The sequence below is a fragment of the Atractosteus spatula genome, chromosome 10, assembly GCF_055471065.1.
Source record: "Atractosteus spatula isolate fAtrSpa1 chromosome 10, fAtrSpa1.hap1, whole genome shotgun sequence".
In the NCBI taxonomy this organism is placed as follows: domain Eukaryota; kingdom Metazoa; phylum Chordata; class Actinopteri; order Semionotiformes; family Lepisosteidae; genus Atractosteus; species Atractosteus spatula.
In genome coordinates, this window is record NC_142715.1 from 24386382 (window position 1) to 24413098 (window position 26717).

The 26717-nt window shown below is 38.9% G+C and overlaps 1 protein-coding gene and 1 non-coding gene across 2 annotated transcripts in view; both read right to left on the bottom strand.

Annotated features, from left to right (window-relative positions):
• Positions 1-26717, bottom strand: part of LOC148826073 (uncharacterized) — a 588722-nt gene that overhangs the window by 28347 nt on the left and 533658 nt on the right. The window contains 1 exon segment of the mRNA XM_088926251.1: positions 52-63. Coding sequence (XP_088782377.1) covers positions 52-63 — 12 coding nt within the window.
• Positions 24424-24495, bottom strand: trnaa-ugc (transfer RNA alanine (anticodon UGC)). The gene has a single exon. It is a non-coding gene; the product is annotated as a tRNA-Ala (tRNA).

Below are 26717 nucleotides of genomic sequence, written 5' to 3' on the forward strand. Positions count from 1 at the left end.
ACAAACAAAGATGAATCAAGCAATGTGGAAATCACATGACCACAAGGCCACTGCCTGCTGCAGCTCGCTGACTGATCCAAAGATATTAGTTTGGGGTGCAATATACGGTGGCCCGAAACGCAAAAGACAAACAAATAAACATTTTTTAAATATTCTTAAAATTACTAAATACCTTCAAAAAAGCAAGGACATACACACTAATGACTTTTGCCATTTTGTCTTTAGGTATTTAATTAAAAAAGATGATGTCACTGTAGAACAGACAATGCTCTCAAAGGTTAGTGGGCAAAGCTATGATGAAGAGAACTTATTAGCCCACACTGCCCAGAGTGAGATACTGAGGTATTTACATAAGTGGGGATCAGTATAGACAGCAGTGCTCTCACCTGTACAGACCAGGCCGATGTCATTGCTGTGAGAGCAGCTCAGAGTGAGATATTGAAGTGTTTATAGAGCTGGGGATCAGTACAGACAGCAGTGCTCTCACCTGTACAGACCAGACTGATGTCACTGCTGTGAGTGCAGCTCTGATGCTCCCTGGTTGAGGTGGGACAGTCATGGATTCTGGTCTCATTTCCCCAACACTGGATCTCCTCTGTCCTGATCAGCCTCTGCCCCTCTCCGAAATGAGCCCCTCTCAGCAACTCTGCTGGAAATCCGCAGTCTAGTTGGCGACAGATGACCTCCGCATCCTTCATGTCAAAGTCGGCCTCACAGATCGTACCCCAGGACGTCCCTCGCAGAACTTCGACTCTGCCAGAGCAGAGACTCCTGCCCCCTGCTAACCGCACTCCTGTACCTGAAGAGGCATTAACACTTAATCTTCACAAGGGCGCAAAATATAAACTAAGGTTCTTATTAGTTTCCTTTCTAGTATTTACTTCATTAAAAACACCAGAGTGAACCCTCTGTGTGTTTGATGTGTCTCATTCTACTCTGGTGTGACAGAAATGCCTGCTAGTTGTAATCTCAGTCTAGATTTACAGTTAGGGACACATACCTGTACATCTACGTCCAGTACAATAGACTTGATCAGACATGTGACAGATGTATAAACAAAGCATTTGACAAATTGTAGCAGTATTAAAGCACATTTACAGTGTGCGTAACATGATACAGTAAATTAAAGAGATAACTATGTGTAGATCTTCTGTATTAAATATTTTAATTCTAAACTTTAAACAGCTTGAAAACATCTTTTTTTATTCAGTCTAAAAGTTTCTGTAACATTTCTAAATGCTCAGAGACATAAATCGTTAAATTAAACTTTTTTTAATTTGAGATAATTTTACATAGTCACAGCACCCTCTCATCCAGGAGGGGGTGCAGAGGGACAGTCAGAGAGTTGGACTGGACTCTGTACAGACCTGAGATCTTGAGAGAGAATGAAGCAGGACTGAGATCTAGACAGACAGTAGGAGCAGCTCCTGGGGTCTCAACAGCAGTCAGAGAAACTGAAGCCTCATGCCCAGATCTACCTTGAGATATGAAGCTTTAGCAACAATTAAAATCATCAGATAATGTGTACAAGTTGTACAAAGCCTGTATTCTGTAGCTCTTGGGATGTGGTAGCTCATAAAACTGTCAGGTCTGGAGGTACATTGCTGGGTTTAAATCTACCCAAGTGAATCCAATTGACCTGCTTCTAGAAGAGCTGCATTAAATCAAACTTAAAAATGTCCATACTCCTGAGTCCCACAGGCTGTCCAATAAAAAAGAAAATGTCCAGTAAAAAATACAAAAACATCTTGTTAAATGAAATCAGTCTGTTCCTGCCAGGAACATATGATGCTGCCAGGGTGTTGAGAGTTTGACAGATCTCTCACGTTCCCTCCAGCAGAAACATTTATTACTACAATATTAAAAATCTTTGGTTTATGGTGTTGTTTTGTTTTTAGTTTTCTGTACAAAAGGTTAAGTGTTTAATCTTAAAACTGCAGTGTGGGGTGAGGCAGTGTGGAAAGTCTTTCCACCGCACACCACTAGAGGGCACTCCAGCTCTACCCTCTCTAACCAGTTTTGCATGAAAATGGGAATAAGTATCACCTGGGTCCTCATTAGAGAAACCTACAAAACATTCTCATGTGATTCCCCTTGTGTTTGCCTCAGAACCCCAGCATCAGCTGCAAGACAGCAGACATCTGTATTACTTCACGATCAGTGCCCAAGAGTCTCTCACTATTTGTTCAAACTTGAGGACAAGAAGAAACACATCTCATAGACTGTGTGTCAGCTCTCTGCTTCTACTAGAAGTATCAATCCTCCACTGGGCGAAAAGGCAGCCCGAAAACCCACTCTGACACAGGGGTCTTATTACAGCTCTTGAGTAAGAAATGAAAGAGACGAGTGTGTCTGAGTGCAGGATTTTCAAGTATTTCTCTTTGTCATCACCAGGGCCATAGATACTGCTGAGGAGTCCAGTGAAAATCTGTTAAATGTTTCCCAGAATCAGCTGAGACACAGGTCAGCATTCAGACTGGTGTCTTGACTAAGCTCCAGTTCCAACAAATTAAGCATTTAAACTATTATTATAATTCCTGCTGCTCAGCATGTCCATAGATATTACTGAACTGCTGAAAAAGAGAACTGCCCGTGGAAAAAAAAAATTAAGAACAGTTCATTCTCATGCTGTCAGAGCAGCATGTTTTTCTAGGTGTCACACAGTCCAGAGACTAGAGCAGGGACTGTCTGACCTGGGCACTGACACACACACTGGACAAGACCAGGACTGTCACAGCCTCGCACTGGTGGAGCAGGACTGTCTGACCTGGGCACTGACAGACACTCTGGACAAGACCAGGACTGTCACAGCCTGGCACTGCTGGAGCAGGACTGTCTGACCTGGGGACTGACAGACACTCTGGACAAGACCAGGACTGTTACAGCCAGGCACTGCTGGAGCAGGACTGTCTGACCTGGGCACTGACAGTCACTCTGGACAAGACCAGCACTGTCATAGCCTGGCACTGCTGGAGCAGGACTGTCTGACCTGGGCACTGACAGACACTCTGGACAAGACCAGGACTGTCACAGCCTGGCACTGCTGGAGCGGGACTGTCTGACCTGGGCACTGACACACACTCTGGACAATATGACAACACACACTAGCTGAGGGTAAGACACAGTAAAGAGAAACAAACCCTGAGGAAGTATAGGCTCAATTACCAAAGCTCACTTCTATTAAGATTAATAGAAATAGTATTATTCTTCATGTATTTACAGTATATATTGGCTACAGATGTGTGCATATGTGACCTTATTTCAGGTACAGTGCCTACATATTATTTTCTAATTTGTAAAGGGATGAGCATGTGGAGACAAGAGAAGATTGTGATTTCTGTCAAACCCATGAAGATTGATCTGCCATCCTCAGTCACCTGTAAGGTGACATTTAAAAGCAGGAAGCAGTTCACCCAGATGAGATGGGAGCAGAAGGAAGGGACTGATCACTTTTGAGAAAGATATTAAAGAGCTGGTAAGCAGCTTAACTACCTGTTGTATTCCTTCATGTGAAGATGCTCATTCAAATGTTTAGCTTTAGTTTTTTGTTCTTGGGTTGTTTTTATTGTTCTGTAAATAATGAAACACTACTTTGGAAATGAAGGCTTTATTTGTGTTCATCCAAATAGCCGCCTGTATACAGCAGCTGGCTTCTGGGTTTGACACTAACTTACAAAGCGTTTTTATTTTCTGAAACCTCAACCCTGGAAAACATAAAACAGAGGGAGAGGGACATTTTTCCCTAGAGAAACAGAGATGTTATATCAGATTGTTTAGTTATTTTTTAAGAATGTGAATGTATTCATGATGTATTTAAAACATTCCATACTGTATGTACACTGAGAACTGAGGGCACCTTTGCTAAAGGATTGTAGGAATATGGAACAGGTTACCAGATATCCCAGCTTTCTTGAAGAAACAGTGGATGAGATCCTTGGATCAATACTGACTACCAAATGGACCAGGAAGCTGAGAGATCTCCTCTACTTTGTATTAGATTAAATTTTGAGAATACATATCAGTCATATTGTTTTTATTCTATAGTTTTTATTTCTATAGTTTTTAGATATTGTTGTAACTAATTTGTTTCACTCAATCTCACAGAATGCGGTCGTTGTTGTAATGTTTGTAAATCTATCAGAGAAAAGCAACTGATGTTCAATGTCAATGCTGTACTTCTTTGATCAATACAGCTCTTTGAATCTGAATTTAAATAGAGAAAAGGGAGAAGTAAGAGAGACACAGCAGAACTGTAAGTGAAAATGATCCTGATGAATTACAAGGAGGACAAACTGGAGTTTTCAAATCAAGACCAAGAATAAATTTGTTTATACAGATCTGTCGGTCACATACTGTAAATTTATTTGTAGATTTATAGCCTTATGATCAAACACTGTCCTTTGGCCTCTTTATTGATCAATTGTAAAACCTAACAGGAATCATACAGGTGGGGTTGGGGGTTTCAGACAGTTTTCAATATGTTTTCTACACACTGCAGGAAATACAGTCCAGAAGGAGAAAAGACACACAGTGACTGTGAGGGGTGCTGTCACAGATTGTCGCAGCAGCAATGGGAGGATGGACAAATGATGAAGGACTCTAGATTGGTGCAGGAGTTTTAATTCTCCTCAGTGCTGGAGACTGGAGAGAGTCTGTGTCTCTTACCTGAACACCTCACTCCAGCATCATAGTCATGATCCTGATAATAGCTAATCTTTTTCACTTCTTGTTTTCCACAGTCCCTCAGAGCAGCCTCTGACCCACTGCAGGAAACCCCACTCAGCAGGACTGATCCAGACCCTGGTCCGAAGTGAGCTCCTCCTGGTGCTGAAACAGCAGATCCACAGCCCAGCTGTCTGCACACCACTGCAGCATCATTGATATCCCAGCCATCTTGAATTACTATCCCCCACTTTCCACCATGATACACCTCCACTGTCCCCTCACAGGGACTGGCACCATTCACCAGCATCACATCAGCACTGCCTGCAGAGAGAGAGAAACAATCCCTATCACCATGTCTACAGGATATTTTTATATTAAGACATTTTAGAAATACACCTGGAATTTTTATTTTGTTTTACCTGTTTGATTGGATTGCTAGTCTCTCCCATGGGGAACAAGAGACAGTGGAGTGACAGGAAGTCCACCAGCAGCCATCTCACCTCTCCCTCCACACACCTGTGTCCAGATCCTGTTATAAATCTCTCTGTCCATATCACTGTGTGACTGCAGAGGGCTGTTCTGCTATGGTTACTACAGTGGACAGTAGCTGTAAAGACTGTGCTCATGTGTTTCTTAAAGCTGTGGTCAGTAGAGTGGACAGTGGTTGTAATGACTGTGTTCCTGTGTTTCTGGGAGCTGTGGTCAGTACAGTGGGCAGTGGCTGTAATGATGGTGTTCCTGTGTTTCTGGAAGCTGTGGTCAGTATAGTGGTCAGTAGCTGTAATTACGGTGTTCCTGTGTTTCTGGAAAATGTGGTCAGGACAGTGGACAGTGCCTGTAATGAGTGTGTTCCTGTGTTTCTGGGAGTTGTGGTCAGTAGAGTGGACAGTGGCTGTAATGACTGCATTCCTGTGTTTCTGGAAGCTGTGGTCAGTACAGAGGCTGTAATGATTGTGCTCCTGTGTTTCTGGAAGTGGTCAGTTGGCTGTAATGATGGTCTTCCTGTGTTTCAGGAAGCTGTGGTCAGTAGAGTGGACAATGGCTGTAAAGACTATGTTCTTCAGTTTCTAGAAGCTGTGGTCAGTATATTGGTCAGTTGCTGTAATGACTGTGTTCCTGTGTTTCAAGAAGCTGTGGTCAGTACAGTGGTCAGTGGCTGTAATGACGCTGTTCCTGTGTTTCTAGAAGCTGTGGTCAGTAAAGTGGTCAGTGGGTGTAATGACTGTGTTCCTGGGTTTCTGGGAGCTGTGGTCAGTACAGTGGACAGTGGCTGTAATGACGGTGTTCTGGGTTTCTGGAAGCTGTGGTCAGTATAGTGGTCAGTGGGTGTAATGACTGTGTTCCTGTGTTTCTAGAAGCTGTGGTCAGTACAGTGGACAGTGGCTGTAATGACTGTGCTCCTGTGTTTCTGGAAGCTGTGGTCAGTACAGTGGTCAGTGGGTGTAATGACTGTGTTCCTGTGTTTCTAGAAGCTGTGGTCAGTACAGTGGACAGTGGCTGTAATGACTGTGCTCCTGTGTTTCTGGAAGCTGTGGTCAGTATAGTGGACAGTGGCTGTAATGACTGTGCTCCTGTGTTTCTGGGAGCTGTGGTCAGTACAATGGAGAGTGGCTGTGGTGTCAGAAGGCTGAATCACTGAAACCAGGTTTGGTGTATCTGGTGTATCTGGGTCTCAGGCCCCCCATGTACTTAGCAGTGGGCACTGACCACATGTCTGTATCAAGTAAGAGATTTAAACACTGATAAGTCTTTTCAAAATTCTACTTTGAAAATAAGTTATAAAATCCAAAACAGAATCAATACAAATATTTTCTTAATACATGGATGCTTCACAACTTATGCTGAAATATGTGAAGTGTAATGCTGCAGAAAGATGGAAAATCTGCAGCAGGAGATATAATTGAAGCCCAGAAGCAGGACTTTGAGATCTTTCAGAGTTTGAATGATCAGGGAGTAACAGATCGAATGCAGGCTGCTGGGCTGAATTAAAAAGGTGAGCAGAAAGAAAAAATAAAGAGGGACACCCGTATCCCAGCTGAAATAAAGAAAAGAAAGGCTGGAGAGTCAGCGAGGAAAATGAAAGAATTAAAACAGAGAAAATATTTCAGGATCGAAGAGCAGGAGAAGTGAGAAATTAAAATAACCGAGTGATAAACTTGACTATGAGAGGAATGTGATCGCTAGGTTCACAAGGTTTGGCTCTAATGAAGGAGATTCGGTGTTCTGAACAGTTTCAAATAAAAAGGTGATTAGTGTGACTGGGAGCCTGAATGAAAGACTGAAGGTTTAATTGAAAGACGTCCTGACCCAGTCTGAATGACAGGGTGAGCGCTCGAGGGAATGTTGCTGTTGAGTCAGTCCCAGCCCAGACTGTACGTGAAGTGTGTATACTTACTGTCCAGGGCACATTTACAGTAACTAGATTTGTTCTTTTTGATTTTCAATCACCTTCAGTTTGGAGTGTGAAATATTTTTTTTCCATTACACATTATATGCTACAATTCATTTAAATACTTCTTTTTATTCATATATTTTTTTTGCTATTCTTACATTATAAATATGTGAACAATGTGTTTTAGCTTTTACCTCTCAAGATATTAGTACATAATTCACAGATTGAATTATAGTTGCACTTAATGATATATTCTAGAATCACAGTGCACAGGTTGTTTTTATTAATCTTTTTTTTTTAAATTCCATAATGTAAGAAAAATTATCCCTATCATTAGTTATCTAAGACTTACAAACAACAATTCATTTAGCTGTGAAGTATCAGTCAAATGCAGAATAAACATGGAACAAGAATTAAACCTCTGAACAGATCCCAAAGTTTTGTTTAAAGTTGAAAAAACTATAAGATTTGCCTCAGGACTCCTGTGCTGTTACTGAAACTGGACATTGTTGTCTAAAAGCACCCAGTATGGATTCAAGTCAGAAAACTACAACACACTGCAATACAAATACCTATCACCTGAATGTGACTGTTATAACAAATAAACACAACTATATGTCTTGTCCTCAATCATGTTACAATGTTAGATCCTTCTGTAATATAATTACCATAGTATCTAAAACTACTGTAATCATTCTCAAAAATAACCATGGATCAAAAATATTTTAATACATTTACCTTCAGTACTCTTATTTGTATTAGCACATTCACCTGCAATAGTTACTAATATTATTTGTTAATCGGAAACGTGCCTTAAATATACTTTTATCTCTGATCACCTGTCTGTAATAGTTCTTTGCACTAAAATTGTCACCTTCTCTCAAAATACTCTATTTTTTAATAACATTTCCATAATGTTATAATGTTATCATTATTAATGTTACTTTAATAATACAGTAAATACAAAATGTGTCAATAGTAATAATACTGGAGTCTCAATAATACTCTAGTATTTAATAACACACTTATCTCAGTTAAAATATTAGTCTAAAAATACTCCAGTGTTTAATAACACATCAGTTAATTACTGTAATAAAACATATTAATTCATCAGTGTGTAAAATAAAATATCAGTCCGATCAATACAACAGTGTTTAAAAACACACTGATCTCTGTTAATACACTAGTCTGTTATTATACCTGTTAGAGAGGGCAGAATTGAGCACAATGAAATAAACAACCCCTGGTAAATATTTTGAAGACGTTGTATTATTGTTAAAACATTTGTATTCCTTTTTGTTAGCAAATGGGAAAAATTCCACAAGTCCTAGCACATGACCCAAATTACAACCAAAATTTGGTATTTTAATTTTTATGGTAATAGATAAGGGATTGTCAAGTTGTACAACATTTGTGATAAGGTTGCTAAATATCTACAATATTAATAGTTATAATAATTATATGTTAGTACTTAAAAAAACATTATCCTTAGACTGTGTTGTGTGTAATAGTGTACAGATGCAGCCATTCAAAGTGCGCGTCACAGACACGTACCGCAGGTGACGTCGCTCAGTATGACGCAAGATGACGCGTGGCACCGCAGTAAGTGATTGGTTGACCGACAGGGGCACTCGTGGTCCGTTGGTCTGTCGTAGAAAGACTTACAGTAAAAACGTCTTTGCTGTGCCCGTTGTAGATATTGAATTTTACCACTGAAGGGAAATCTTAGTAGCTGAGCATAAAAAGAATAGGAGCATACTGTAACGCGTGTGAAAGCCATAAACGATATTAATTTTGGAACATAAACATACAGTATATAGCTGGTCTTGGTACTTTAAAGAAAAAAATACACACCGGTATTCCATTTCTCCCTAAACATTGTAAGCTTCGAAGTCTTTAACTAACGTGATACCGGAGTCAACAAGCATACTTTTAGAATTTGATTAAAAGGGAATATAATATGGAATCGCGTATCTCAAGAATTTAATAACGGTATGATTATATCCGTGTACTGCGGCAGGGCTGTGTAGGGCTGTTTCGCCTGCCTGCTCATGTGAGCTGTCTTGTAGCCGACTGGTCTAGGTGCGTGCCTGCCAACGGGCAAGGTGTGTGCTCGACTCCAGCTGGTGCTGGACCTTCCAGTTTTATTTATTTATTTTTTAATCGCGTAACATAAACATATTACCGTATGCAAACTGTACTGTATACAGTATGTATATGTATATTTAATGTCTTAACTGTGCCCGTTTAATTGAATTTAAAAAAATTATTTAACACGAACATTAAGCTGTTTACATCTTCCGCCTGAGAACAGTCACCCGTTGCTACCCAACGCAGAATGGTGATTGGCTGACACCATCTGACACCCCTCTGATTGGAGAAAAAAGACGTGCTGGTTTGCTATACATACTGTAACAGGAAGAGGATTTCTTTCTATTCAAAACGTGTATTTTAAAAGTTTAAGAAGTAAAAACCTTACAGCGTACACAGATTTCTAAACTGATCAGGATCGTTATCTTTGTCTTATGCATAATAATATTCACCGCTCTGTCCAGCAAATTAATAATAAACTTTATTTTATATAGCGTTTTAAACGAATAAGTAATTAGATTGCTCATAAACCTAATCACTTGCTTTTTCTTTTTATTTAGGCTCAGATTTCAACTATAGATCGTATTATTAATAACCATAATAACAACCAACCAACAAAAACAACCATATAAACATAATACCAACCAAAAACATAGATAACAACCACAATACAAAATCAAATATATCAAACCATTTTACTCTCGCAAAGTCCTCCAATTATCATAATCCCGCCCCTTATGCAAAACCAAACCTTCCTCCCATCCCAGTTTATCCTGTTTATCATAAACAAAATCCACCTCAATTTTCAACATAAAGCATTACACAAAATCAATACCTCAACACTCCATACTCAACAACGATAATTCACAAACAGCCAGAACATGCAACTACACATTCCCAAACAGACCTAATTTCCATAGCCCTGCCCCTTATGCAAAACCAACATCCCTCCCCTGTTCTCTCTCTCCCCTGGCGGTTGTAATTGTTTTTATTTTCAAATAAATTTTAGCAAAGTCATGCATTTTAAAAATCTTAAGATTTTTATATTTATGTCTTTATTTAGTGGTTTCATTAGTGACAAAGGCTAAACTTTCTTGGAAAAATGTCTTTTATGTAAACCATGTTTGCTATTTATTCATTCAGGGCTAAAATATGTTCATTGTATTCTAATGAAAGAAGGGTTCCTTTCGCCGTAGTCGGGAGCCTAGCCTTTAACTAGTAAGTACTGTACTTACTGGGTTTTTGAGGGGGGGGGGGAGTGTCTTTCGCTGGAAATCTCGCCTCCTACTTTAAAAATACCCGTGAGACCGGTTCAATTCGTCGCAGCCAGCACTCCTGCAGAGAGGGGGGTTGTACTTGCAGTGTATGCAGTACACGCGTTATGCTCTTCGTTAATGTCTAAGCCGGAACATATCATTATATCTCATTTTGTATTTCTTAAAAAAAATCGTTTTCCCAGCCTAACAGTATTGTTTTTAACCTGTAAATTTGCTGGACAGAGAGGTGAACATTATTACACAGAAGACAAAGATAGCGATTTACGTTGCATTGTGTATCGTGCTGCTTTAATACAGTTTTAAATAATTGAAAGTCTAAACAGTATCAGCTTTATTTATGGGTTTTAAATAAAGGTGATTTAAACGCGATTTAAATCAATATAAATGTTTATATTGTAACGCATAGGTGACTATTCATTGTTATTAAAATGACTTAAATTCGATCATGTTGTGATATTTAGAAATATACATTTGTTTGGTGCGAGTGAAGTTTTATTTAATCTCTGAGCCATACTGATTCTTCTGGAAGCCAGTTTCCGCCAGGGAGTAAAAATAAAACACACTATGGTATTCTCTCCAATGCAGTGCAGTTAAAAACATACCTCTGATGCTGCTCCTAAATGAATATCGTTTATGACCATCAGAAGCTTTATGCTCCTTTTCTTTTTTCCAGTGGATTGAACAGGGAGAGGCATTTCATGATGTACTTTTCACTGATGAAACAACAGTGGCTCTGGAACAGTTTTCAACCATGTCGTTTTATAAAAAGGGGAGATATGTACACGTTACTGAAGCTAAAAGTTTAGCCTTTGTCACTAATGTAAACACTAAATAAAGACGTATAGAAATCCCTACGTTACAGACTGTATATGGCTGGTATTGGTAGTTTAAAGAAAAAATACACACCAGTATTCCACTTTCTCCCTAAACATTTTAAGCATCAGAGTCTTACATGTGGTTATTTATTGCATAATTTAATTTTGAAAGCCACTGAGACATCAGGTACTACTGTTGTATTTATGAAAAAGAAACAAAACAAAAAACATACTAACAACTGTGCCATCCTACTCCTTAGTTAATACATTTTATTATTCATAAACAGTTAACATTGTTAGCAAAATATTTTGAATTATATTTAACCCTATTTTTTCTTTAGTTTTGTATTTAACTTATTATATGATAGTCAGACTTAATGTATATTTGAACAATGAAATGAAAATATATTTTTATAAGATTTTACATTAAGCACTTAAAATTAATATGGTTAATAAAAGTAAACTGTAACATGCTGTAACAAGATCGGTTAAACTGCGAAGAAAATGCTTTCAGAGAAAATGTTTCAGGTGTGAAGAACATAGATCTCTAATGCAATTTCAACCAAACCTGTTCCCACACACCCTGCCCCCACTACCATTAGAATATACACAAACATTTTAGCGTTTCATTCTGAGCAGAAGACCCTCACACCTGAAGAGTGCTGGCTGTGACAAATTAAACCGGTCTAACTGGCTTCAATCACAGACCATGTGACATGGGACTCAGTAAACTAACAGCGCCACTGGATTTGATAATACCTAACCAAAATCCGCAATATGGAAACAGAACCTGTGTGATTGTTGATAGATGATGTACTCGTAACATTTTTTCAAGACGAACTACAACATTTAAAAAATGACTTGTATGTACTTGATATCTCTAATCAATCCACGGGTCCCAGCACAAAACGAAAGTAAAATGCATACCGTTTCGCGCTTCTTATTAGTTGCTCAAAAGTAATTTGACCGTATGAAATGCATAATATAAACCTAGAAACATATACGTGAGCAGTACTTAAGCACTGTAGTATCGGTGTTAAGACATACCTCTCAAATACTGTAAATCAAGTTAAAAATATCTCAAGACCGATTCTGGTCGTAATGAAACCATGTTTCGTGTATGTTTTCTTTTTCATCTTGAAATAACTCATTTCTAAATACCTTTTTCACTGTTAACATCTTGCAGCAACTTTGCGAGCAAAATATACACTCTGACAGTTCATCCTGCTACCAACATTAAATAAATCTTAAGATTTCTATATTTATGTCTTTATTTAGTGGTTTCATTAGTGACAAAGGCTAAACTTTCTTGGAAAAATGTATTTTATGTGTTGCAGAAAAAACTGACTTGCTTTAACAAAATATGTTTACAAATCCTTTCACCTGGCATTTTCGTAGTTAGAAATTATGGAACGCTCTGTTAAAAGCAAGGGAGTTTTTATGTCCGTTGCAGTTCTTTTGCAACATGAATATAATTATATCGTTATTAATTTCTTGAGATACGCGATTCCATATTATATTCCCTTTTAATCAAATTCTAAAAGTATGCTTGTTGACTCCGGTATCACGTTAGTTAAAGACTTCGAAGCTTACAATGTTTAGGGAGAAATGGAATACTGGTGTGTATGTTTTCTTTAAAGTACCGAGACCAGCCATATACTGTATGTTTATGTTAAGATTTCCCTTCAGTGGTAAAATTAGATATGAATATTCAATACTTAAACGGGCACAGTTAAGACATTAAATATACATATACATACTGTATACAGTACAGTTTGCATACGGTAATATGTTACGCGATTAAAAAATAAATAAATAAAACTGGAAGGTCCAGCACCAGCTGGATTCGAGCACACAACCTGCCCGTTGGCAGGCACGCACCTAGACCAGTCGGCTACAAGACAGCTCGCATGAGCAGGCAGGTGAAACAGCCCTACACAGCCCTGCCGCAGTACACGGATATAATCATACCGTTATTAAATTCTTGAGACACGCGATTCCATATTATATTCCCTTTTAATCAAATTCTAAAAGTATGCTTGTTGACTCCGGTATCACGTTAGTTAAAGACTTCGAAGCTTACAATGTTTAGGGAGAAATGGAATACCGGTGTGTATTTTTCCTTGTGATATTTTAAGCTCTAGTTGAATGATAGGTGTCGCATTTTAAATCATTTTCGTAGTTAGAAATTATGAAACGCCCTGTTAAAAGCAAGGAAGTTTTTATGCCCGTTGAAGTAAAACAAAATGCCTGACAAAGTATGGCTTGGACAGATTCCAAGTGCTTGTACAAATGTGCTAAAGAAATTATACTTTGAGTATACAGCTTGTCCAAAGTCATCCATTATTAATACTATTAGTAATATCTTCGGTAAAGGCTTTGATGCATAAATATTTCTGATAAAGGTAGGTTGTGTACTTTTGTCCAACTGAGCAATCTTGCTTTCATAAAATATACCAACATTTTAATGACTGAAGATTAACATGCTGTAATACACTGTTCAAAATTAAAGGCTCAAATGCTGTACATGAGAGGTTAAGCTCCCCCTGGCGGTTTTACAAGGTGACGCCGGATAGTTTCCGGCAGAGCGTCAAATGACGCGCGATTAACCACGTGACACTGCGTGATACCGTGACACGCCCACCGGGGTATGCCGCAAAATAACGCACCCATTTTGAATGGCTGCATCTGTATAACTGCATATAAAACTATTAATACAGCATTAATAGAAAATAGTTTAAAAAACATATAAGCTGAATTAATATTATGATTAATTGTCGAGGTGAAATTCTTGTTAATACTGCAAATTGTTTATTATTTTTCCTTATTTATAGCACCAGAATAAAATCAATTATAATTTTAAGGAATATCCATAAAGCTGAGTTTTAAATTAAACAGAAAAGCACTTCTGCATGCTGTGGTCACTACGGTGGGCAGTGGCTGTAATGACAGTAGAACCTCAGATGGCTGGTCCTGGGTTCCAGGAGACTGTGGTCACTGTACTGGACACTGTACTAACTCTGTGGATTCCAAGTCCTGGGACCAGTGTTTCTGTGTTAGTGGGACCTGTGGTCACAACAGTGGTCAGAGGCTGACAGGTACTTCACATGTTGTGCTGAAATGTGTGTGAGGTGTATATTCCCATTGTCTGTATGTGAATTGTTGACAATGATTTTCTAGTCTTTACCTGCCAACATCTAAACTTAACACATGGTCATCGGATTAAATTATATTAAAGAACAACATTTTTCAAAAATACCAGACAGGTTTAACATATAGGCACAGATACATTTATTGTGATGTTGTCCTGAGCAACTGCTCAAAAATCTAAACTTGAGTCCTGTGATTACGAATTAATTTTTAAATATTGCATTTGTATGATAACATGTAATTAAATATTTAATTTGTATTACTCATACTTATGTAATTGCATTTGATAATAATTTCAGATTTCGAATGTAGTCAAAAACAATAAAGCATTCTTATTAAAACTTCACAATTCACAAAAAACCCTGTCATTAGATAACTAACCTAAAAACACCTAAAATTAAATTATTTAGCTGTTAAATAATAGACAAATACTGTATAAACACAAAACACAACTACCATTTTTTAATTCTTCCTGTAATGCCACAATGTCTTGTAGTTGTTAAATTATTAATGTTACACCTCAGTTTCTGATGAGACCCCAGTTAATAATAATTCACCTACAATACTAAGAATTTCCACAATTTTGTTAATATTTTTCATTTTATAGCTTATAAACCAATAATGAATGTAACTTTTATCAGCCTGTGCTTTTCAATGTGAAAACAAGCAAACCTGGTCTTTATGAACCAGGTTATACATACAGTATACAAATTTTATTTTCACACTATAAAAATACAAGAGCTAATTGTCCTATGACTGAAAATGTTTTACATTTTCAAAATGTAATTGTACGTCTTTAAAATGAAGAATTCACATTCATAACTTCCTATCATATTGGAACACATATTCTTATAACACCTAGAGGAACTACTTGTTTTCACAGCAACTGAATATCACACAGCTTAACGATAGAAACCTGGACTGTCTGAATACACCAAAGATATAATGGCAGCATTAAAACTCCAGTCTTAATTCTCTAGCATAAACACTTTAGGTGGTAATAACACATTTACTGTATATCTATTAATACATCAGTCTGTAATAATTTAATATCAGTCTCAATAATAATTGACTATTTAATTAGAGATACACTAAAAACACGTGTATCTCTATTAATGCACCAGTCTGTAATAAGACAATACAGAGGAGTCAGAATTGAACACAATAAAACAATAAACAACCCAGGGTATTTCTGAATCATCCTGTATAATATGATATTATTCTAGAGACATTTTTTATTGCTCACACTTTTTTTGTTTTCGAGTAAATGAAGACTTTTTCACATGTCACAGCATATCACTCAAATTATCACTTATATATAAAGTTGATTATTACAGTAACGAGTAAGTTAAATAACTTTTTAAAGATTTTATACACTCCATGTTTTCACAAATTATCAATAGAGGGTGATAATGGCCAGCTTCTGCTGTATCCATCTATAACATTATTATTATATAATGTTTAGAAATCTTAAGAATATTTTTAAAAAATCCAATAAAAATTAAAAGCAACTAATTATATTTAGACACAGCTAATTATATTTCCTTACTTACAGACCAAGATAAAATACAGTTATAATATTTTTGATGAATACCCACAAAGCTGAATGTAAATTAAACATTTAAAAATTGTTTAACCCACTTATTGCTCCATTTCCATCAAAACTTTACTTAATTTAATTCCAGTTGTTGTCTGTCTGTCTGGACAGGAGAAGACTGGTCACTTACTGGCTGAGCTGTGCAGCACCAGGACAGCGAGAGAGAAGATGGACAGGCAGCTCTCCATTGTCATCAGGACAGAGCGCAGCTGAGACCCCTGTCTTCACCCCTGAGCCCACAGGGCAACAGGGCTGCTGCTCTGCACCCCAGACCCCCAGTAACAACACAGCCCCCCGCCCCGCCAATCACACACAGCACTGCCTTTTCGGACTGACAGCAGGAACCTCTCACACAGGCGGGACGGCCAATCACACAGGGCCCTTTCAGTCTTCTCCATATATATCAGAGACACATCACTGTTTCCTCTCCCTGAAGACACTCCCAGCAGCGCGGAGGAGAGGAGAGACAGGAGCAGCTCTGTGTCTCACTGGAGGAAACACAGATACAGATACAGACAGCAGGGCCGCAGGTGCTACAGGGGCAGGAAGAGATCAGATATTAAACTAAAAAAATTGTAGACAAGTATTAAATTTTTAAATCAGTATCAAGATAATTAATTATGTATATATGGTCCTGTAATTCTTGCTGTCTGTATCAGGAAGTGTCTAGAACGTGGTCCTGTCTTTCTGTCTGTGTAAGGCAGTGTCCAGTGACTGGTGTCCTGAATATGGTCCTGTCTTGCTGTCTGTGTAAGGCAGTGTCCAGTGACTGGTGTCCTGAATATGGTCCTGTCTTGCTGTCTGTGTAAGGCAGTGTCCAATGACTGGTGTCCTGCAGTGACTCACAGAGTTGTTGTGTCTCCAGACAGTAATGTCTTCTGGTCATGGTCAAGGGCAGTGTGAGGAGAGCCTGTGCTCAAGGTGGCAGTGAGGTCACTCAGGTCAGCACAGGAATACAGAGACAAGGTGGACTGAATAAGAACTGGCTGTCCTGTGACTGTGATCAATAATTTAAATGAAAAAGAAAGAAAAGCTCAGCAGTGATTGTCCCCTCTGTACTGAGCCTGGTGGACAGCAGCTCTTCCAGTTGAGTCCCTCAGACCCTGTGTCTGTCTCTGCGCAGCTCCAGTCCACAGAGATGTTCCAACCCCTCCAGCTGTGGCCCCAGTGTCTCTCTGTGTGGAGCCAACTGCATGACTGAGACTCTCTAACAGCACAGTGGAGCTGAACTGATACTGATACACTGATACACCACCAGTCTGAACAGTGTGAGGGCACAGCTCACATCCTCTTCCTTATCATTATGGGTAGTAGGAGCAGCAGTAGGAGCAGCAGTAAAATATTAGTAGTAGCAGTAGTATCAGTGGCAGCAGCAGTTGTGATAGCAGTAGTAGTATTAGCAGTTATGCTGTATTTAAACTCTCCTGTTCAATATAGCAGAGTTCTTGTGTTACAGCTTCACCATAATAGCTGCAGCAGCAGGAGCCACAGAGCAGGAGTCAGTTTCAAATTTGAAAAAGCAACAAAATTATGAAATAAAAAAAATTCATAATTTTTGTTAATGGTTAATACAGCGGTGATTTAAGGCAGAGCTGTACTGGAGCCTCAGGTCAGACCCTGCAGTGAGACTGTGGTTTTTGCTCCTCCGAGCTCTTCCAGCACAGGAAGCCAGGCTGTACTGTGAGGCTGTGGGTGTCAGTGTGATGAGGCAGCTGAGAGCTGAGCTGTACAGGGAGACACACAGGAAGCCCAGTATTCAGAGCTCCAGTGCTGCACAGGGAGACACAGGAGAGTCCAGTGTTCAGAGCTCTACAGGGTGACAGGTCCTCTCCCCACACAGCTCTCTCAGTGTGTCTCTCAGGGCTGAACAGGAGGGGCTGTTCCTGTCAGAATGGAGGCTGACTCTCAGAGCCCCAGTGTCAGTATGAGGAGAAGCTCTCAGACCTGACTGCTGCCAGAGCCTCTCACCCTGAGTGGCCATGAGCACTGAGCTCCTCAGCAGCTGAGAAAAGCCTCCTGTCTCCTGTGGTCAGTGTGGTTGAACACCTGCACTGTCTTCCTGCTCTTTCTCCTCTCTCTCCCCCATCCTGTCTCTCTCGCTGTGTGTGCTCTTATCTGTCCATCTCTCTCTCCTCTTCTCTCACTCTGACAGTCTGTGCAGAGTATCTGAAGGGGATGTTACATTGCTTGGCAAAGGAAAAGACTTCTCAGAGGCAGAATAAAACAAAAATATTTTCTCCTCTCTGTCAGATTCACAGCTCAGATTCACACACAGAGCTCTGAGTCCCTCAGTACTTTACCCAAACTCCTCCCTCCTGAACAGACAGAAGCTCATCTCCATCCTTCTCTTTATCCCGACAATTCAGAACCAGAGGACATTCAGACAATCAGTGCTGCTCCATGAATAATATCAGACAGAACAGCCTGGACTCAGGTCACATCTCCCCCTTTTCTCCTTCCTCACAGCCTCTTAGTGTCAGAAGTGTTTTACTGAAAATTGAGCAATATGTGTTTATCTATTATTATTATTTTTACTGATTTAATGAACAGCAGTATTGCCACTCCTATAAGTGTTATATGATTATCAGCAGCAGCAGACTGATGGTCTTGTCTACAATAGTGACCAGTTGACCAGTCTGTAGCTCTGACAGTGGGACTCAGATCACACAGAAGACCTGTCTGTGTGTTATTCCACACCAGCCCTGGGATACAGCGTCTCCCACACGTCTCTCACGGAGAGTCCTATAAATATACAGTTAAACAGAGTCTGATAACAGTTATACAGTTAATTAAATCATCAAACTGGCTGAGGAACTGAGAGCTCGAGTGGAAATAAAACCAGGAGATGCTCTTCAACCTCCAGGATCAGGAGTCTGATCCTCCTGGCTTCTGTTCTGTGGAGATTTGTGTAAAACGCTTAAAAACGCTTATTACAGGGACTTGTGCCCTTTCTCTTCTGCTCTACGGGAGTATGCTATACAACGCATTAGTCTGCGAAGTAAACTATTTTTTTTGTTTCATAAATTTTATTCCTCGGTTTGTCGCTTTCCATTTCCAGCTGTTATGAATCGCCTTTATTTTTGGAGATGTTATATGTGTATGAAAAGCCCCCCGGGCTCCGGACAGGAGTCTCCTCCAGCGGAGACGCGCTCTTCTCTGTCAGGACGAGCGCTGTGATGTCACAGACACCAGCCAGAGCGCCGGGATCAGAGAGCGAGACCGCGGGAGGCGCGCGGAGCACACGGATGAGACTTATTGATCACTTATCTATCGACAACCAATTAATTCAACTGAAGAACCGTAGAATAATCGATTAACTTCACTGATTGGTGAGTACTAATTCTTTTCCCGTTTTGACCCTGTTTTAAATATCTAGAAAACAGTCAATAAAGCCTGTATCGATCAATTACAATAGCGCCTTTAGTGTTAATAATGTTCAATCCGAAATTAAATAATTATTATTCAAATGATTGTTTAGGAATTGTATGCTAGAGCTTAAAAATTATATTCCAAGTTGATAAATTCTTAAAAACTATATTCCAAGTTGATAAATTTGTGTAAGTAAAGCTTAAATGTATTTTTCCACTGTTTACAAATCATAAGAATGGTAACCACGGCGACAGGCGCCAAGTCACTGTGCACTGCTAGGTGTCTCGCCTTCGTCACAATAAAGATGTCTTCTTGTGAGAGCGGTGTGACGTCACGGATAGCAACTAATACTAATATTGTCTTCATGTTAATATTAGTGTGAGTACAATCAGTAGTTTTAACATTAATGCTAGTGTTCATGTGAGTATTAATGATGATAGTGCTACTGATTGTTTTAATGCTAGTATTCCTGTTAATATTAGTGATAATTATATAGATAAGGTTAGATTATTTACACTAGTAGTCATGTTAGTTTTATTGATAGCATTACTGTTATTATTAGTATTATAAGTGTAGTAGTATTTTGTGTCAGTGTTGGTGATGATGATAGTGTAAGTCTTAGTGATAGTGTTACTGTTGCGATATAATTGGTATTTGTATTAGTGTTATTTATAGTGTATTTGTAGTTATGAGCGTATGTGTTTGTGAGTGTGTGGTGTTTGTGAGGAGTGTGTGGTGTCTGTCAGTGTGTGAATTTGTGTTTGTGAGTGTGTGGATGTGTGTCTATAAGTATTCGTAGTGTCTATGTGTGTGTCTGTGAGTCTGTGTAGTGTCTGTGTGTGAGTGTTTGGATGTGTGTCTGTCAGTGTGTGATAATTTGTGTGAGTGTGTGGGTGTATATCTGTCAGTGTGTGTGAGTGTGTGTGTAGGTGGACTTGGGCTCCACTGGTGTGTCTGACAGAAGTGATCCATCAACAGGTCTTGAGGTCCAGAGCTGTTTGCGAATGGAACCACTTTCTAGAGTCCAGACCCACATCCACAGATCTGTGAGTGCCCTGTTTTATCACTATTACTAGTAATGACAGCAGTAGTAGTAGCAGGGGTATTAGTATCAGAATTAGTATAAGAATCTGAAGTCATGGTGGTAGTAGTAGTAACAGTAGTAGTATTAGCAGCAGAAGCAGTAACAACAGTGGCAGTTGGATTATCCAAGCAGTTACTTCAGAAACTACGGTTTTACACATTTATACTCTACTTTCCTATGCATGTTTTGTAAAGTGCCTTGATGCTCTGGATTAATTAAATTAAATTAAATTAATTTTTATATAGCGCCTTTCACAATAACCAGGTTGCCCCATGGCGCTTAACAAAGGAAGTGACTGTACAGTGGATATAAAAAGTCTACACACCTTTATTGAAATTGCAGGTTTTTGTGATGTTAACCCAGAAATCAAGATAAATCATGTCAGATGTCTTTCCATCCTTAATGTGACCTTGCAACCAATAAAATTCAAGAGAAAAATTTTGGAAAAATAATTGAAACTAATAAACCTACAACACCCTGGTTGCATAAGTGTGAACCCCCCCAACCAATACTTTGTGGAAGATCCTTTTGCATTTATTACAGCAGTAGAGTTTGTGAATAAGTCTCCATGAGCTTTGCACACCTGGACTTTGCAATTTACTCTGTAGACAAGCAAATCTGTTCAAGGAAGAAACTCAGTTTAGTGAACTACTGGTGAATTCAGCACAGGTTTTGTCATTGCTTGTCAGGATGGCTGAGGGGTCTAAGGTGTCAGACTTGAGAACTGATATCTTCCATCTTGGTTGGGTGTTCTGGTCTCTGAATGGAAACATGGGATTAAATCCCACTCTGACAGCTACTTTTTTTATTTTTTGTGCATTGTTCCTGTCTTATTGTGCTGACAATGACAATAGGAGGAAAACAGAGAAACCACTTTTCAAGAACATGATGGGCAGGAAAATGCTTCGTCAATACTTAAATGTGATTAGCAGAAAGGAACTTTTAGATGGGGTCCGATTTCTGCCTTAAGAACTTTTTGAGCTGTCTGTAAGTGAAGAAAGATTTCCGGTAAGGTATGCATTCAAAAGTCAAAGACCGAAATATAAAAGCAGCAACACCGTGATTTGTGAGTGTTCCGTACTGTTAAAATCCACGGGTTTCCATGTTTCTTGGATTTCTTAGCCCAAGAAATGATTCGTGTTTCATTTTCTATTCGCAAGCTCGATTTGCATTACACTCCTCAAACCTCAAAACCGAATAACAAACGCTAATCAAAGTTGCACAAGGGCTACACTACTTTGCCCCGTCTAAATACCATAATGTGAAATTAAGAAACAGCAGTATTTTGACAAAGTGCGGTCTTCAAACAGTAAACGCTCAAGTGTTTCTATTTACTTGTGAGCAGACCAACCTTGATTTAGGAAAGCCTTTGCTCGCCCCTTGCTTTAACAACGATATCTGAATCGAGCCCCAAAGTGGTAAGAAAGCTGAATTACACAAAGCACATAAGACATTGGGTTGTCACTGTACGCTATCACGTCTTGCTTGCACTGTCCTACTAAAAGAATAGAGGGATCAGAAAGGACACAAACAAACCTTGAATCCACAATTCTGAACTTAAGGGTCACCAGCTCTAACGACTGCACCTCTCTTGCTCCTCTACTACAACAGTAATATTACTAGCGTTGGTTGAACATGGTATAGTAGGCTGACAGCTGAAACACATGGCTCACAACCAGTGACAGTATCATCATCAGATATCGCTGCAGCATATTGGTTTGGGAGCAGGAGTAAATATCCCATGGAAACATGTATGCCTCCATTAACATCGTATAGTAGGTGGACATCTGGGCTATGAGAGTTCAAACCCTATCCGTGCTTCTTCATTCTGCACCACGTTTCTTTATCTAGGTCTTCAAATTACTTGGCAAAACATTGGTTCTTGTTACTCTTTCTCTTAAGCGGAAGATTGGTAGTTCAAGCCCACCTAGAGGAGCACGTCTTGTGATTCCCATGTAAGCATAATATCTGCTCAAACTCGATTATTGTTCTCAGTGACACCTAAAACATCTTGATATTTGCAAGAAATGCAAATATTGTGCACGTTTCAAGCTACAAGAAGTAATCAATTTAGTACTTAAGTGAATATGATTTGGAATGCTCAATAATGACCAACATCAGCAGCTTCCAAGAAATTAATTAGAATTTGATCTTCATACTCACCTTGCATTCTCAGCTATAATACTTCAAAATTACAGTGCAGATTTGGTGGAAAACTTCACAAATCTTTACAATTGTATTTTAATATCTTGGTATATGTACCTTCATTTTAATATACATGTAACCATAAATGCTGTTTAGTAAATTGTACTTCTGTTGTACTTTTTAAAACATTTTACCTGAGGACGCAAGGGAACTGTTATATCTTGTGATAAATGCAAGACATCTGTAAAAGAAGGTGACATTTTAATAAAATTGGTGATTAAAAGAAAACCACAATTTGTATGATATTATCCCTCAATATCAAAGATCAATTGAAGGATTTGAAGAAACTATCAAAGAAACAACAGCAATACCAGATGATTTGGGTTTTGAACCAATGATTACACCTCAATAATCAATTCGTCCTCAAAAAAAGAAGAGACAGGCATGTTTTGAGCCTCATAATGATCCTCTTCTGGATCCACAAGAAACGTGTTTTGGATGTACCTATAACTTCCATCGAAGAGAGATCTCATCAGTTGCATGCAATTGAAACCTTCGACTTTTGGGATGGTATTGAAAATATGTTTTAAAATAAAATAAACAATTTTCCAAAGAAGATCTCATGAAGTATTGCCAGGATCTATTCTTAGCGTTTGGTAGTGATAACACTGCTGATATTGATGGAGTAGAAACGTACGATGCGTTGACAGGATTTCTGAAGCGAGAAGTCCTAGAATGCCACCTATAAATGAGCTAGGAGTCATACCAAGAAATACTTTTTGTTTTCCACCCAGAAGGCTGCTATTGCATTACACATCTTGTGAACATTACCAGTTTTGGTAGCTTCTGGGTGCAATTTTCCAAAACCGAAACTAATAACAAAATTATTTAAGATGCACCATGTCCAAAAATTGTAAATCGAGACTAGTATTACTACAGAAGAAAATATTTAACTGAAATATCAATAAGACTATGTAAGTATAAAAAGTAGAACTATTCAATGTATATAACTTATTTTTTATTCTTATTAGAAATGGGCTCACACACCGGAAGACACTAACGTTTATCTTCGTTAGAGTGTGTGAATAACAATTTAACCCAAAATGTTTGTAATTGTGATTTTGTTAAAATGCAATAAATCGTCTATCAGCAGTAAGAAATTTTTAAGAAAGTGAGAAATTGTTTTATTTCATAAACTGTAAGACATGAAGAGAGTTTACAGTTCGTATCCTTCGCTTTGTCTTAACTTAAGCGTTCAGGATCCAAGCCCGTGTGCGGACGGTTGTATTTCTTGAATCTCTTGTAATCATCAAAAGTCGTTGTTTAGTCCTTCAGTACTTTCTCGAGTTGTACCATGGATATTTTATACGATTAATACTATTCATGCTCTTTTGCCTTTTCCTTCACATACGGAAAAAGTTCAAAGTGTCCTTATGGCTGTGCTCCACATCTACACGAGAGCACCTGTAACAGTACAGGACACGCAGTGAGGAATTCGTGCAGCTTTCAGTTTAGTGTGGAGTCCAGAGGGAGGACTCACTCGCTGAATGATTTCTCAAGAAATCCCGGGTGAGATTTAACAGGTGATTTCTTCAACAGCCACAACAAGTGTGGAGACGTTCTCTGGATTTCCTGAATATGACGTTAAATTAGTTCAAATCATTTGTTGTAGTTAACAGAACTAAATGCTTTGGAGGTACATTTAAAACAGCAGAGCAACACTGTAGCACTTTGTGTGTGACTGAACTTAATTGTGTAAACCTGGATCTTTATGAACATGAGCAAAGAGTTCTCACTCAACAGAAGATTGCAATGTGAGCACAATAATATAAAGCATGCAGAGATGCCAGGGATTGAACCCAGGACCTCATACATGCAAAGCATGCGCTCTACCACTGAGCTACATCCCCAGTGGTGTATAGTCACGGAGAATGTCTGCAATTTCCCACTTTCGCGTTTCCCCTACTACAGAGTAAATTCATGGGAATGAAGAAATAAGGAAGGAAAAATAATCGCATTGAAGCTTCCAGAGACTGGGCAAAAACGAATCAGTTATTTTTATATCCAGTCACACGGGCGACGGTGGTTAATTCCTCGACGGGGGAGTGCTTTTTTACCTCCTTACTCTACTGTCTTTCAATTCTGTTTTATTTGAAAGCTTTTTGCATCTTTTAAGTGCTCTCGGTTAAACTACGCATAGAACAACAGCAGTACTGATGATTTTCATGGACCGATGCACACTTCTTCTGTACAACTCCAGTGATAAAGCCCTGTCTGTAAATATTGTAGAAGAACGAAAAAGGGCGAAACAACGCTCCAACCACAGGAATGGTAACCGGAAGGATCGTGTTCTTATTTAATATGTCATTTTGAGATGCCTTGTCAACGCAGACAGGCATTAGAGCTGAACAAATAATTTATAGTGGTGGTTGTAAACATGGAACATGTTATTTCTATACCAGGAAGAAAGGAGCAGACTCTTAAACTCTTTAACTCTTAAGTTAAAAGAGACAAAAACGACACCTAATCAGAGCTAACATTAATTAAAATGACATCACAACAAAAGAGCGGAGCCTTGAGTGAATCAAATTCGTTTTCATTGAATGTCTGTGTCTTCATCACTTTGACCGGGGTAAAGTAAGCTTGAAGTTCAAAAACGATTTTGGCACGCCTGTAGCATTTTTATGAAACAATTGCTTTGTATATACAATTGCTCTGTGTATAAAGTACATTGTGAATGTTCTCACAGCCTTCAGTTTGTCTTTTTATTCCACGCACGAATATTCTTGTGTCCATATCACATATCATATAGCACAGAACGCCTTCAAACCAAATGCATTTTAAAGACCACGACTTTGAAAATTTTCACAACCCCTCCATAAACATATCAGTGAGCTAATTATCCTTTTCTGACAGTCAGGGTTTTGATTGATGCGCAATTACGCACCATCTGGAACACTGGGGGACCGCTGTATACATACATACGTTCACAACGCAAAAATACTGCTCAATAGAGTTTCATGCGAAAAACCCATATATGACCATAGGAAGCAGAACAGCAGTTTCCAATTACCCAGACTGTCAGCACGGGAATAAAGCTTTGTTTTATTTCTGAAACCCTTTCTTTATTTCCTGTTTTCATTCTGCAGGAAAATTCCTATTCTTTACTCAACAGCTTTTTAAAAACAGCACCCATGATGTTCAAATCATGATGTCCATGATTGTTTACACAGAAGACTGGCAGAGCTTTGGGTTGTGAATCTCTTTTTCTCATGGTTTTATTGAATGTGGCACTGTGCACTAGGATAGGGGGATGCTGTTCACAAGCCAATAGCATTTAAACCACAGCACCCACAATGCTGCAAGTAAGTGTTTTACACACTAAGCAGGTCCTCTGACCTTCCCCAGCCTTGCTTTGGGTTGTGAAACCTCTTTCAGTTTTTGTTATGATTTTTTCAATACGGCACCTATTAGACACGCAATACACTGGGATAGGGAGGTCCTCTTCATGACTCAATAGCATTTGAAGCACAACATTCACAATGCTACAACCAAGTGTTTTACACAGCAGACAGCCCCCCTCACCTCATACAACCTTGCTTTGGGTTGTGAAAGTGTTCTTTATTTTTTTATGATTTTTTGAATATAACACTACAGGTAATATACTGGAATAGGGGGGTCTTCTTAATACATGGGGTACATGGGGATAGCGCCTTAAAAGGTGGCTTCTCAAAGCTCTTTACAGAATGACAACAACAATAAATAAAAATACACAAGATAAAACACAATTACAATATATAGAGGAGACCGTGGATGGTGGTACTAAGAAAAGCAGAGGGGTGAAGAATGGAACCAGTTCAGTAAAGGCTTTTCTAAAGAAGAGGGTTTTGAGTCTGGATTTGAAGTAGTTTAGAGAAGGTGACTCTGTGATATCCTTGGGGAGAGAGTTCCAGGGCTTGGGGGCATAACAGGAGAAGGCCATGTCACCCACAGAATGTAGATGGGCTTGGGGAACAGTTAGGAGAGCAGAATTAGAAGAGAGAAGGTTGCAAGGTGGGGAGTAGGGCGATAATAGTTCAGACAGGTACTGAGGTGCCAAGCCATGCAGAGCCTTATAGGTGAAATATTGTCA